General features: G+C 44.2%; 1 protein-coding gene across 2 annotated transcripts in view; it reads right to left on the reverse strand.

Annotated features, from left to right (window-relative positions):
- The window catches only part of FBXO43 (F-box protein 43), a 37,851-nt gene that overhangs the window by 4,855 nt on the left and 18,206 nt on the right, over window positions 1–14,790 (reverse strand). Inside the window, exons 4-5 of one of the 2 annotated variants that reach the window (XM_029063614.2) lie at window positions 8,946–9,143; window positions 6,430–7,282 (exon numbers count right to left, since the gene is read on the reverse strand). In XM_029063614.2, coding sequence (XP_028919447.1) covers window positions 7,034–7,282; window positions 8,946–9,143 — 447 coding nt within the window. In that variant the 3' untranslated portion in view covers window positions 6,430–7,033. Of the gene's footprint in view, window positions 1–6,429; window positions 7,283–8,945; window positions 9,144–14,790 lie in introns of those variants that run through there. The other variant, XM_029063616.2, reaches the window with a different exon arrangement.

A 14,790-nucleotide genomic window follows, 5' to 3' on the forward strand; every position in this document is an offset into this window, starting at 1 on the left:
TGTTCTGCACATAGTAAGCGCTTAAATATTCATTCATTCAATAGCATTTATTGAGTGCTCACTATGTGCAGAGCACTGTACTAAGCGCTTGGAATGTACAGATCGGCCACAGATAGAGACAGTCCCTGCCCTTTGATGGGCTTACAGTCTAATGGGGGGAGACAGGCAGACAAGAACAGTGGCAATAAATAGAGTCAAGGGGAAGAACATCTCATTAAAACAATGGCAAATAAAATAGAATCAGGGTGATGTACATCTCATTAAACAAAATAAATAGGGTGATGAAGATATATACAGTCGAGCGGACGAGTACAGTGCCGAGGGGCTGGGATGGGAAAGGGAGAGGAGGAGAGGGAAAGGGGGGAGAAGAGGGTTTAGCTGCCGGGAAGTGAAGGGGGGTGATGGAGCAGAGGGAAAAAAGGGGGGAGCTCAGTCTGGGAAGGCCTCTTGGAGGAGATGAGCTTTAAGTAGGGATTTGAAGAGGGGAAGAGAATTAGATTGTCGGAGGTGAGGCGGGAGGGCGTTCCAGGACCGCGGGAGGACGTGGTCCAGGGGTCGACGGCAGGACAGGTGTGAACGGGGGACGGTGAGGAGGTGAGCGGCAGAAGAGTGGAGTGTACGGGGTGGGCTGTAGAAGGAGAGAAGGGAGATGAGGTAGGAGGGGGCAAGGGGATGGAGAGCTTTGAAGCCAAGGGTGAGGAGCTTTTGTTTCATGCGAAAATTGATAGGCAACCACTGGAGGTTTTTGAGGAGGGGAGTGCCATGCCCAGAGCGTTTCTGCAGGAAGTTGAGCCGGGCAGTGGAGTGAAGAATAGACTGGAGCGGGGCGAGAGAGGAGGAAGGGAGATCAGAGAGAAGGCTGACACAGTAGTCTAGCCGGGATATAACGAGAGCCCGTAGCAGTAAGGTAGCCGTTTGGGTGGGGAGGAAAGAGCGCATCTTGGCGAAGTTGTAAAGGTGAGACCGGCAGGTCTTGGTGATGGATCTCGGATGTGTGGGTTGAACGAGAGAGACGAGTCAAAGATGACACAGAGGTTGCGGGCCTGAGAGACGGGGAGGATAAATACCAACATCATTATTAGTAGGAATACTGAAAATATCCAGCAAAGGTGGCTAAGGCACAGGCCTGGAAGTCAAAGGACCTGGTTTCTAATCCTCCCTTAACTCTGACAGTGTTTTTTTTAACTCAAATTTTATGATGAAGCAGAATTATTATCTTGATAAACTTCCGAGGGCAGCCAGGCTTGTTGGCTAACTGCCAGAGCCTAGGTTTACTGTAGCCACCTCTTCTGTTAATTCTGTGATTATGGGCTTGATGTTGGTTCCTACTCTTCCCCTTCATCTGATGTGCAGAAGTGAACATGTTTGGCCCATATTGCAGTCTAAAGCCACACTGCAATATCAAGAATAGATGATTAATGAGAAGTATATCATATTTTTAACCTTTCATCTAAATTGTGGTAATAAATGAGAAGTATCCTGGCCAGGACTTTGCCAGTAACGGAGAACAGTAAGATGGCACGATAATTCCAGTCGTATTTCTTACCTTTCATCTAGAATATGGTAAACAATCAATTAATCAATTGTAGTTTTAAAGCATTTACTCTGCAGAGCACTGTACTAAGCACTTGGGAGAAGACATTTTAACAGAATTGGTAGATACGTTTCCTGCCCATAATGAGGTTACAGTCCGGTGGTCAAACTTTTGCCTAATAGTATAAAACAAGAAAAAGGTGGCTACATATGACTGGCGAATGACTAGGGGAATGAAAAAAGCCACAACACATCTCTCCAGAAAAATCAAAAAATTATATTGCTGGATAGGACTTCGAATGATCATCAAGCTCCCTGTGGGCATGGAATGTGTCGACCAACTCTGTTGTACTCTCCCAAGTGCTTAGTACAGTGTTCTGCACGTAGTAAGCGCTCAATAAATAAGATCGACTGGCTGATTGGTCCTTCTGGTAAATGTTTTAATTCCAGGGATGAAGCCTCTATAAACTTTCTTAAGAGTCTGTCTACAAGAATCATGTCTACCAGCTATATTATATTCCCCCAAGCATTTTGTACATTACTCTGCACAGAGCAAGCATTCAAGAAATACCCCTGATGGATAAGAAGCTCTTCATATGTCTCAAATTTCCCCTGAATTTACTCTTTTTCATTTTCTCTATTTCAGCCCTCAGAGAAAAATTAGTTTAGCAAGATGGTGTAGTGGATAGAGCACGGGCCTGGGAGTCAGAAGGTCATGGGTTCTAATCCCCGCTCCCCCACTTGTCTGCTGTGTGACCCTAAGCAAGTCACTTCACTTCTCTGGGCCTCAGTTACCTCGTCTGTGAGCATAATAATAATAATGTTGGTATTTATTAAGCGCTTACTATGTGCAGAGCACTGTTCTAAGTGCTGGGGGAGATACAGGGGAATCAGGTTGTCCCATGTGAGGCTCACAGTTAATCCCCATTTTACAGATGAGGTAACTGAGGCACAGAGAAGTTAAGTGACTTGCCCACAGTCACACAGCTGACAAGTGAGAAGCAGCGTGGCTCAGTGGAAAAGAGCACAGGTTTTGGAGTCAGAGGTCATGGGTTCAAACCCCGGCTCTGCCACTTGTCAGCTGTGTGACTTTGGGCAAGTCACTTCACTTCTCGGTGCCTCAGTTACCTCATCTGTAAAATGGGGATTAAGACTGTGAGCCCCACATGGGACAACCTGATTCTCTTGTGTCTACCCCAGCGCTTAGAACAGTGCTTGGCACATAGTAAGCGCTTAACAAATACCAACATTATTATTATTATTATTAAGCGGCAGAGCTGGGAGTCGAACCCATGACCTCTGACTCCGAAGCCCAGGCTCTTTCCACTGAGCCACGTTGCTTCCCAAGGGACTGTGTCCAACCCGATTTGCTTGTATCCACCCCAACCCTTAGTACAGTGCCTGGCACATAGTAAGCGCGTAACAAATACCTTATTTATTTATTTATTTATTTATTTATTTATTTATTTATTTATTTATTTATTAATCTCTTCATTTTTTATGAGATACCAGCCATTGCTCCGTGAACATGGTGTAGGGTAAAACTATTAGCACTAAGCCCAGTCAAGTTTCCAGAAGTGATCAGGAGACCACCCCGTCACCTCACCCACCCTCAGGCTTCATGACCAGTCCAGACAAGTTGTCTGATGGGTAAACTGAGGGCCCTCTCGTCCCCAGCGGCCAGCTCAGAAACCTGTCTGGGTCAGGGATGTGCTCTGAGGGTGAGCTGAAGGCCCCGTCATGTCAGCCTGGTCAGGTAATCTAGTGGAGGCTCCAAGGACTTGGACCTTCTCATCCTTATTATTATTATTATGGCATTTGTTAAACACTTACAATGTGCCAAGCACTGATCTAAGTACTGGGGTAGATACGAGGTAGTCAGGTTGTCCCATGTGGGGCTCACAATCTTAATCCCTGTTTTACAGATGAGGTATCTGAGGCCCAGAGATGTGAAATGACTTGCTCAAGGTCACACAGCAGACAAGTGGTGGGGCAGCATTAGAACCCATGACCTTCTGACTCCCAGGCCTGTGTTCTGTCAACTACACCATGCTGCTTCTGAGTAGGAAACCTGGGCAAAAAACCTTAGGGGTGAGTCAGGGGCTCATCTCATTCTTGGCTCTTCACCATAAGGTAGTTACCATACTAAGGGCTCTGAGGGGTGAACTTGGGGGTCACCTTTCCTCAGATGATGGATTCCAAAGCCACAACCTGGCCTAGTGGATAGAGCGTGGGCTTGGGGGTCAGAAGGACCTGGGTTCTGATCCCAGTTCAGCCACCCGTCTGCTGTGTGACCTTGGACTTTGCAGAGTTCCTTTCCCCTGTGCCGCCTCCAATTCATTCAATAATATTTATTGAGCGCTTACTATGTGCAGAGCACTGTACTAAGCGCTTGGAATGTACAATTCAGCAGCAGAGACAATCCCAAACCAAATAAAGCAAACACATCTTCTGTGTCCCTCCTTAAAATCCTATTTTTCCATTCATTTTATTTTGAATTCCAAATTACATCAAATCCTACCCCACAGATTTTAGCATTATTCGTCTCGTCAAATATTAAAATTGTAAATTTGAAAGCAAATTGATTTAATCATCAAAGGTATTTGAGAGCTTACTTGTGCAGAGCACTGTACTAAGTGCTTGGGAGAGTACAATACAGCGGAGTGGGTAGACAAGTTCCCTGCCTACAATGAGCTTACAGCCTAGGGACTGTAATAATTTTAATCATTTAATTCACTGTAATAATTTAATCAATTAGTTCTTACACTAATTTAATTCACCTTTATAGAATAATTTAATAAATTCACTGTAATGATTTGATAATTTAATTCACTTACTACACTATTTCATATTCACGTCAAGAAAGGGGAAAGAACTCTGTGACCTATGTTTTTAAAACAGAACGAGCAAGGTAAAAAGTAGGGGCTCCAGACATAAAGCTGAACAGCCATTAGATGGCAAAATTAGAATCAACACACCACATTAATTTCATTTAGGATAGAGGAGACATGAGCATGTTGGAAAGCAGGGGTAGGGAAAGCCGTTGAAGAGCAATCAGTTGAAGATAGCAGTCATGGAGGGCAGCATGGAAGAGGGCAAGGTTTTTGAGCAGTAGCATGGCCTAGTGGCAAGAGCACGGGCTTGGAAGTGAGGATGTGGGTTCTAAAACCGACTCCCCCATTTGTCGGCTGCGTGACATTGGGCAAGTCACTTCTCTGTGCCTCAGTTACCTCCTCTGTAAAATGGGGATTAAGACTGTGAGTCCCACGAGGGACAACCTGATTAATAATAATGTTGGTATTTGTTAAGCGTTTACTATGTGCAGAGCACTGTTCTAAGCGCTGGGGTAGATACAGGGTAATCAGGTTGTCCCACGTGGGGCTCACAGTCTTAATCCCCATTTTACAGAGGAGGTAGCTGAGGCACAGAGAAGTGAAGTGACTTGCCCACAGTCACCCAGCTGACAAGTGGCAGAGTCAGGATTAGAACCCATGACCTCTGACTCCCAAGCCCAGGCTCTTTCCACTGAGCCACGCTGCTTGGAACTTGTCTGCTAATTCTGTTATAGGGTACAGCGTGGCTCAGTGGAAAGAGCACGGGCTTTGGAGTCAGGGCTCATGAGTTCGAATCCCAGCTCTGCCACTTGTCGGCTGTGTGACTGTGGGCAAGTCACTTAACTTCTCTGTGCCTCAGTTCCCTCATCTGTAAAATGGGGATCAAGACTGTGAGCCCCACGTGGGACAACCTGATTCCCCTATGTCTACCCCAGCGCTTAGAACAGTGCTCGGCACATAGTAAGCGCTTAACAAATGCCAACATTATTATTATTATTATTATTACTCTCCCAAGTCCTTAATGCAGAGTTAAACACATAGTAAGCGCTTAATAAATGCCATTATTATTAAATGCCATTATCTCTACTATACTCTCCCAAACACCTGGTACACTGCTCTGCACAGAGTAGATGCTCAGTACAAACGATCGATTGCTTGATTGATCTCCCACTCTCATTGATTGCTTGATTGATCTTCCGCTCTCCTTCTCTAGTATCTACTGTACTGATCCCATTCCTCCATCCCTCTGGATTGTAATCCCATTATGGGCAGGGAATATATCTACCAACTCTATTATATTGTACTCTCCCAATGGCTAAGCACAGTGCTCAGCACACAGGAAGCATAAATACCACTGAGTGATCCCAGCTGGAGTGGGGGAAGAGAAAAGAGGAGGTGGGAATCAGTCTTTGACACATAGTAAATGCCAATAAATACGATAATTATCAATTATAGGACCGCCTAGGGCAGAAGACCCAACTAGTGCAGCAACGGCGAAGGACATAAAAAAAGGGAATAAAGGGAATAAAAAAAATTGCTAACTGATGACAATCAGCTACAATGGGAAGTGTGTCCTTGGAGTGGCAGCAAAAGTGTTTGGTAATTTTCAGGATAAGCAATGGAAGCACTCTAAAGTAGGCAGTGTTTGGATTTAATAGCTAATTTCTTAGATATTTTAATTTCATATTTAGAAGCTGCTCATACTATCAAAGGAATGTCATCAACAATAAGTTGAAATGTAAAGCCAAATATAGACTTCAACATTATACTATATGATAATTCACCCTATAAAGTTTCCATCCCACTAAAATGCCCCCACGATGATGCTGACCATCTTCTTACAATTATAGGTTTGTCTTCCCTGAAAAATGATCCCAAAATCGCTTTTCATTCTCCTGGCTTTAATAGATGAAGTGGTCCATTTCTGTCTCTGCCATAAATTTACCAACATTTCCTTGATTGTTGCTTTATAAATGGAACTCTTCATCTTATCCGACAGTTTGAATATTCTGGGATCTAAATACTCGATGCATTATTTAAGAAGGGAAATCACCACAGGATATCAAGTTCTAGAGTTTTTTTAATAAAAAGCATTAAAAAGGATGAGCAAAAAACATGCACCTCATAAGTGATGTTTTTCTTTTAAAAATAAATATAAAGGGCATTTTCATACTTTTTACAGTTAGTTTCAAAGTTGGGTAGTAGTAAATAATATTTCTTGACAAACATTACTACTTATAACATTTCATTTTAATGTAGTATCCACTTGCTAAATCTGTAAGCAACCCCTTTCCCAAAATTCAATTTGGATTTGGAAAATTATGAAATCATAAAAGAAGAAGAAAATATTTTAATAAGCTACGTACATCACAGATTCAAAATTTTTCAGGTAATTTAAAATACATACATATATACACAACTTTGAGAGCACTTTATTGAAGAGACTAAGAATTTGAAAGTGACACACAGGAAAACAAATATAAATTTTCATAGCTTTCAAAAACACATCAAAAACTTACGATAAAGAGAGCGATCATCTGTAGGTGACACCAATCGCGAGCTGCTAAGAGTAGAACATTTTTTGAATCATTCTTTCCAAACATTCTTAAGTAAAAGACAAAATAAGGCAACGAAGAGGTGGGTGACGGGGAGGAGTGTTCCTTATTTTAGAGTCGTTTTAAGTTTTGCCTACTCTGGTCACTTCCCGGGAGCACGTCCTTTTTATTTCTTCGCTTCGCAGATCTGCCCCGGCAGTCCTCTGACCCGTGATAAGTGCATAAACATAAAACGCAGAAGTCGAAAGCACAGGCTTCTCGGCTACACAGTCCCCTTTTCTTAATTGGCTGATACTTTGCCGGACAATGACACCTCGGGCAAGGTTTTATAGCTTCATCGGTAAAAAGCGTTTTGGCAACCTGCAGTAAAAGCAAAACACGCTAAATCTTCGGGTTGGCGGATCGTTTTTATCTAAGGGGACTGACCAGAAGTCTGGTCACCTTAGGCAGGAGAGGAGTATGGTCAAAGAAGAGAGGGAGGGAGAGAAGGAGGAAGGGTAGAAGAGAGGGAAGCAGTATGATCTAGTGGAAAGAGCACAGGCCTGGGAGTCAGAAGACCTGGGTTCTAATCCCAGCTCCACCGTTTGTCTGCTGGGTGACTCTGGGCAAGTCACTTCACTTGTTAAGACTGTTAGCCCTGTGCAGGACAGGAACTGTGTCCAACCTGATTTCCTTGTACTCACCCCAGCATTTAGTACAGTGCCTGGCACACAGTAAGTGCTTAATAAATACCAGAATTATTATTATTATTCTCCGTGTCTGTTACCTCATCTGTACTAAGTGCTTGGGAAAGTGCGATATAACAATAAACAGAAACATTTTTCTCCCACAACGAGCTCACAGTCTAGAGGCCGGGGAGACGTACATCAATAGAGAAGCATTGTGGCTCAGTGGAAAGAGCCCGGGCTTGGGAGTCAGAGGTCATGGGTTCTAATCCTGCTCTGCCACTTGTCAGCTGTGTGACTGTGGGCAAGTCACTTAACTTCTCTGGGCCTCAGTTACCTCATCTGTAAAATGGGGATTAGCTGTGAGCCTCACGTGGGACAACCTGATTACCCTATATCTACCCCAGTGCTAAGAACAGTGCTGTGCACATAGTAAGCACTTAACAAATACCAACATTATTATCAACAGAAATAAATAAATGACAGATATGTACATAGTGCTTTGGGGCTGGGAGGGAGGAAGGACAAAGGGAGCAAATCAGGGCGACACAGAAGGGAGTGGGAGAAGAAGAAAAGGGGGGCTTAGTCCGGGAAGGCTTCTTGGAGGAGATGCATCCACAGTAAGGCTTTGAAGTGGGGGGAGTAATCGTCTGTCGAATTTGAGGAGGGAGGGTGTTTCAGGCCAGAAGTAGGACGTGGGCTAGGGCTTGGCGGCAAGATGGAGGCACAGTGAGAAGGTTAGCATTAGAGGAGTGTGGTGTGTAGGCTGGGTCGTAGAAGGAGAATAGCCAGGTGAGGTGGGGGCAGGGGGCAAGGGAGTGGACTGCTTTAAAGCCAATGGTGAGGAGTTTTTGTCTGATGTGGAGGTGTTATATTGTACTCCCCTAAGTGCTTAGTCCAGTGCTTTGCACACAGCAAACACTCGATAAACTGCTTACAGAGAAGCAGCATGGCTTAGTGGAAAGAGCATGGGCTTGGGAGTCAGAAGTCATGGGTCTTAATCCCGGCTCCGCCAATGTGTGACTTCTCTGTGCCTCAGCTACCTCACCTGTAAAATGGGGATTAAGACTGTGAGTCCCATGTGGGAAAACCTGATTACCCTGTATCTACCCCAATACTTAGAACAGTGTTTGGCACATAAATAAGTGCTTAACAAATACCATCATCATTGTCATTATTATTATTAATAAATATGACTGAACGAACCGCACAGCCTCTCCCATCTGCTGAGACTTGCTGCACAGAGCTCAGCCGGCCCCTGTTCATCTGTAGGTTTTTCGGGCCGTTCCCAAAAGCACCTAAAGTGGGAGACTGGAAGTCTGCCTTAGCCAGTCTCACAACCAGTGGTGGGGACTCACTTTAACGTATTCTTCTTGCCGGCTCGTCGTCTGAGGTGTCGCGCTGCCGCCCGAAGAAGTTAAACTCGCCTGCCAAGTTACCGGTGGAATCTCTTTGTAAGGGAACGGTGTTCTGGCTTGAATCTGAACAGGTCTCAGAGCTGATCGATTTAAAACGGTAAGCCTTGTGGTAGCGTCTTCGACGTGCAGTCTGTCACCCTGGCGTAAGAAAATCGAATGAGATAATATTGCAGTTGATAGTTAACTGCCTAGATAACCATTCTCTGATAGGTATTAAATTTACTTTTCATCATCAACAGCATTTGCTGAGCACCTGAAGGCAATTGGATCACAGCAGTAGGCCTTTAAAATAGAAGTCAAAGAGGAGTTTACAATCTAAAAGAGGAGAGATGTGGACCCAAATTGATAAATCTTCAATAGGGAAAGGCACAGTGTGGAGTATCCTCAGCCTTCTCCTGGCTGAAGTAGCCCTTAGAACTGCTTAAGAAAGTTTTGAGAAATGATGATAGTATCTGCAAGATACTCTCAAGATACAAAAGGAACCCATCTTTCCACCCAAACTCTAACCTCCTCCTGACTTTCCCATCACTGTAGACAGCACCACCGTCCTCCCTGTCTCACATGCCCATAATCTTGGCATTATCCTCAACTCATTTCTCTCCGCTCAACCCATATATTCAATCTGTCACCAAATTCTGCTGGTTTCTACCTTCACAACATCATTAAAATCTGCCCTTTCCTCTCCATCCAAACTGCTATTATGCTAATCCAAGCACTTATCTTATCCCACCTTGACTACTACGTTAGCCTACTTATTTCCCCCCAAACTCCTCTCTCTCCCCACTCTGGTTCATACTTCACACTGCTGCCTGGATCATTTTTTTAAAAAAAAAACACAAAAAACTACTTAGTCCATGTTTCCTGACTCCAAGCATTGCCCATCTACTTCCACATCGAACAAACTCCTCATCGCTGGCTTTAAAACACTCACATCACCTCATCCCCTCCACCGTATGTCTCTGATTTCCTACTGCAACCCAGCATTCTCACTTTGCTTCTCTAACATCAAACTACTCCTTGATCTCATCTATCTCATCGCCAACCACTTGCCCACATCCTGCTTCCGACCTGGAACACCCTCTCCCTTCATATCTGGTAGATGATCACTCTCCCGACCTTTGGAGCCTTATTAAAATCACATTTTCTCCAAGAGACCTTCCCTGACTAAGCCCTAATTTGCTCTGTTCCCTCTCCCTTACACGTGGATTTGCTTCCTTTATTCATCTCACTCTTGGCTCCACGACACTTATATACATATCCATAATTTGTTTATAGTTGTCAGTCTCTTCTAGAATATAAGCTCTTTGTGAAGAGGGAACGTGTCTTCCTACTCTGTCATACTGTCCTCTCTCAAGCCCATAGTACAGTGCTCTGCAAACAGTAAATGCTCAATGAATACTATTGATCGATTGCAAGATCCTAAAGCACTGTGTATCTTCCCTTCCAGGAACAAATGAGAATTGAGGGCCAAACAAACCCCAAATCTTCACCCGTTAGGCCATCACGGCTTTGGTGATGAGATGAGAGGCATCATCTCCCTTCCCATCCCTCAGCATTCCGGGCAAATACATCCCTCCAGCATCCACTTGCCAGTGCAAGCACAGCAGGACTATAGCTCTAAATGAGTTTTGAAAAAAACACCTAGAAATTATTTTAATGCATAAATGAGGGAAATATAAAAGCACTCTAATCCAAAACACCTTTCCTTTTCCTCTAAAACATTATCTCATCAGAATCCTTCCTGTGCTCATATTCCCCTAGTCCGATCTTTTTTTTTTTTTAAATGGTATTAGTAAATACTTACTATGTGCCAGCCACTGTACTAAGCACTGGGTAGCTACAAAAAAATCATGTTGGACACAGTCCATGTCCCGCACAGGGCTCACACTCCCCATTTTACAGGTGAGCTAATTGAAGCACAGAGAAGTTAAGCGACTTGACCAAAGTCACACAGAAAATAAGTGGGGAAGGCAGGATTAGAATCCAGGTCCCCTGACTCCCCCAAGCTGCTTCTCTCAGCTGCTTCCCTTCAGCTTCTCTCCAGGAATCTCAGGTTTCAGGTTCACTCCAGGATCCTTCCCTTAAGATTGTCAAGTGCCAAGACAAAATTGTTACCCTTCCACCTCATCACTGTCTCCAACTCTGGGCCCGGCTCCACCACCTGTCAGCTGTGATGCTGGGCAAGTCACTAAACTTCTCGATGCCTCAATTCCTTCATCCGTAAAATGGGGATTAAGACTGTGAGCCCCACGTGGGACAACCTGATTACCCTGAATCTATCCCAGCGCTTAGAACAGTGCTCGGCACATAGTAAGCACTTAACAAATACCAACATTATTATTATTATTATCATTCCAAAGGGATCCTGACTTCCTGACCCCAACTAGGAGAACTTTTACTGATGTATCTTGTTCCAAGAGTCTCTCTGGTGAGCTTTAACTTCAAATGGCCATGGGGCTTCCTCTCCCTAGTTAACTCTTTTCTGAACCTCCTCTGTAATTGGCAGTGTTCCAGGTGGAACCGGAAGTTAAGTAACTGATTTTTAGAAAGGGGCCCCACAGGAGGATGTTGCTACCTGTTTTAGTAGTTTTTGAGTTTAGTCCCTGCTATCTAATCCAGCTCCATCATTTGTCCACTGTGTGACCTTGGATGAATCACTTCACTTCTCTGTGCCTCAGTTACCTCAACTGTAAATTGGGGATTATGACTGTGGGACTGTGTCCAACCTGATTTGATTGTATCCGTCCCAGTGCTTAATACAGTGCCTGGCACACTGTAAGCACTTAATACCAGTTATTACCTGGTAAGTGTGGGACTAACTTGGGGGATCCTCACATAGAGCAGAGATGCAAATGATAATCAACATTAAATAAAGAAAGATATGCAGTAGGCCTGGGGTAGCGTGGGGGTGGGGAGGTGGAGATAAATGAGGGAATGCCTCTAGGGCATGACTCTTTGAAGGTGGGAAGGGATATAGATTGAAAGTAAAGAGTGCCAACTGGAGAAAAGCCAAAGAGAGCAGATTGCTAAGAGGGAGTCACTAGTGGAATACCTTGAGACTGATGGTTAGGAGTTTCTGTTTTATGTGAGGAGAAATTGTTAGATTCGACGCAAGGGAGTGAGAAGCAGGGTGGCCTAGTGGATAGAGAATGGGCCTAGGAGTCAGAAAGGCCTGGGTTCTAATCCCAGCTCTCCCACTTGTCTGCTTTTGTGACCTTGGGTGAGTCACTTCACTTTTCGGGGCCTCAGCTTCTTCATCTGAAAAATGGGGATTAAGACTGTGAGCCCTGCATATGACAGGGACTGTGTCCAACCTGATTATCTTGTAACTACCCCAGCACTTAGTACAGTGCCTGAAACATAGTAATCACTTGACAAATACCACAAAAACTGGAATGATAAGCTCCTAACAGTGTTTGGAAAATATGGTGTATATCAAGTGTTTAAAAGGATAGGCTGAAGGCCAAACTTCCCCATTATAGTTGACAGCACCAACATCCTACCTGGTTGTCAAGCCTATAACCTTGGACTTATTTTTGATTCCTCCCTGTCTTTCATCCCCCACATTCAATCCTTCACAAAATCCTACTTGTCCTTTCCCCACAGAATTTCCAGTTTCCTCGTTACTCAAACTGGCCCAGGTTAACTGTCATGTCCCGGCTTGATTTTGTCTCCTCGCTGATTGCCTTACCTCTCTCACATCGTCAGTCCATACATCACTCTGCTGTCCAGATCATTTTTCTAAAGCATTTTTTGTGCACACCTCCCCCCTCCTCAGTTGTCCATTCCTCTCAACACTGAGCACAAACTCCACATCATCAAGGCATTTAATCCACCCTGACTTTTATACTTACCCCTCTCTCACCACTACATCCCAGCTCCTCACACTTCATTCTTCTCAAGCCCATCTAAGTCAAAGTGCTTCAGTATTACTATGGCATTTGTTAGGTGCTTACTAGGTGTCAAGCACTATTTTAAGTACTGGTAACTACTGGTACTGGTAAGTAAATTAATCAGGTTGGACACAGTCCATGTCCCACATGGGGCTCACAATCTTAGAATTTTAGTAAGAAGGGAGAACAGGTATTTAATCCCCAATTTACAATTGAGGAAACTGAGGCACAGAGAAGGGGAAGTGCCTTGCCCAAGGTTACCCAGCAGGCAATTAGCAAAGCCAGGATTTTAGAATCCATGTCCTCTGACTCCCAGGCCGGTGCTCTTCCATTAGACCACACTGCCTCATTCTCATCTCTCCTGTCATTAAGCTTGCACATTCGTTCTTTCAATCGCGTTTATTGAGGACTTACTGTGTGCAGAGCACTGTACTAAGCACTTGGAAAGTACAATTCAGCAACAAATAGAGACAATCCCCACCCAACAATGGGCTCGTATGCCTTCCCTCCTGCCTGGAGCCCCTTCTCCCTTTGCACTGGGCAGACCCACAGTTTTCCCCATCATCAAAGCCCTTCTCAAACCACATCTCCCCTTGGAGGCCATCCCCAATAAATTTCTCATCTCCTTACCCTATATCCCTCCAGCATGTCTGCACCCCCTAAGCCCTTAGGTACTCATGCTCTTCCTTTTCCTGGTCCCCACATAGCTCGTATGTACATATCTTTTATTACCTCAGCCTACCTGTAATTTATTTTATAGTCAATCACCCATACTGCATTGTAAATTCCTTGAGGGGAGGGGTCGTGTCTACTAATTCTGTTGTATTCTCCCATGCCCTTGAGTAAAGTACTAAGCACAGAGAAGGCACTGATTGATTGGTTGGTTGAGATTTGACGGTCACCCATAGTACAAGGTTCTGGGTAGTGTAGTCTCAGTAAATGCCTTTTTTTTTAATGGTACTTATTAAGCATTTATCATATGTCAAGACTGTTCTAAATGCTAGGGTAGGAACAAGTCAGATAGATTGGACATAGTCCCACATGGGGTTCATGGTCGTAAAACAGAGGGAGAACAGGTATTGAATCCCCATTTTATAGTTGAGGAAACTGAGGCCCAGAGAAGTTAAGTGACTTAACTAAGGTCACACAGCAAGCAATTGGCAGAACCAGGATTAGAACCCAGGTCCCCTGACTCCCAGGCCAGTGCTCTTTCAAGTAGGCCACGTGAGAAACTCACTTAGAGTTGACGAGGTTTTCCAGCAATCCAAGTAGATGAGAGTATTCCTCGTATTTCAGTGACAACCTTCTTCAAGAAACTTCCAGAATACTCTAAGATTATTATCTTTTAAAAAAAGAAGTGATTGAAGATCAAATGACTTGCCCCAAATCACTGAAAGGAATTGACAGAACTTACAAATAGTCCACTGATCTATCAGTTCACATGAATCAATGACATCTTTCGTATCTTTCAACTCCTCTTTCAAAGTCTCTTTCCATAACTTCTCATTTCTTCCCTTCTAAATAGGTATCCTTCTAGGCTTTCTCCAAGGGCCCCTCTTCCTCCTCACTGCATTCCATGGTTTTTCTCTGGTATATCTGGGAAGCAGCATGGCATAGTGGATAGAGCACGGGCCTGGGAGTCAGAAGATCATGGGTTCTAATCCCGGCTCCGCCAATTGCTTGCTGTGTGACCTTGGGCAAGTCACTTCACTTCTCCGTGCCTCAGTTACCTCGTCTGTAAAATGGGGAATGAGACTTTAAGCCCCATGTGGGACAGGGACTGTGTCCAACCTGATTTACTTAGTACCGCAGTGCTTAGTACAGTACCTGGCACATAGCGCTTAACAAATACCATATTATGATTATTATTATTATTGCTTTCCAGGCTTTAC

Source organism: Ornithorhynchus anatinus, chromosome 4 (assembly GCF_004115215.2).
Source record: "Ornithorhynchus anatinus isolate Pmale09 chromosome 4, mOrnAna1.pri.v4, whole genome shotgun sequence".
NCBI classification, from domain to species: Eukaryota; Metazoa; Chordata; class Mammalia; order Monotremata; family Ornithorhynchidae; genus Ornithorhynchus; species Ornithorhynchus anatinus.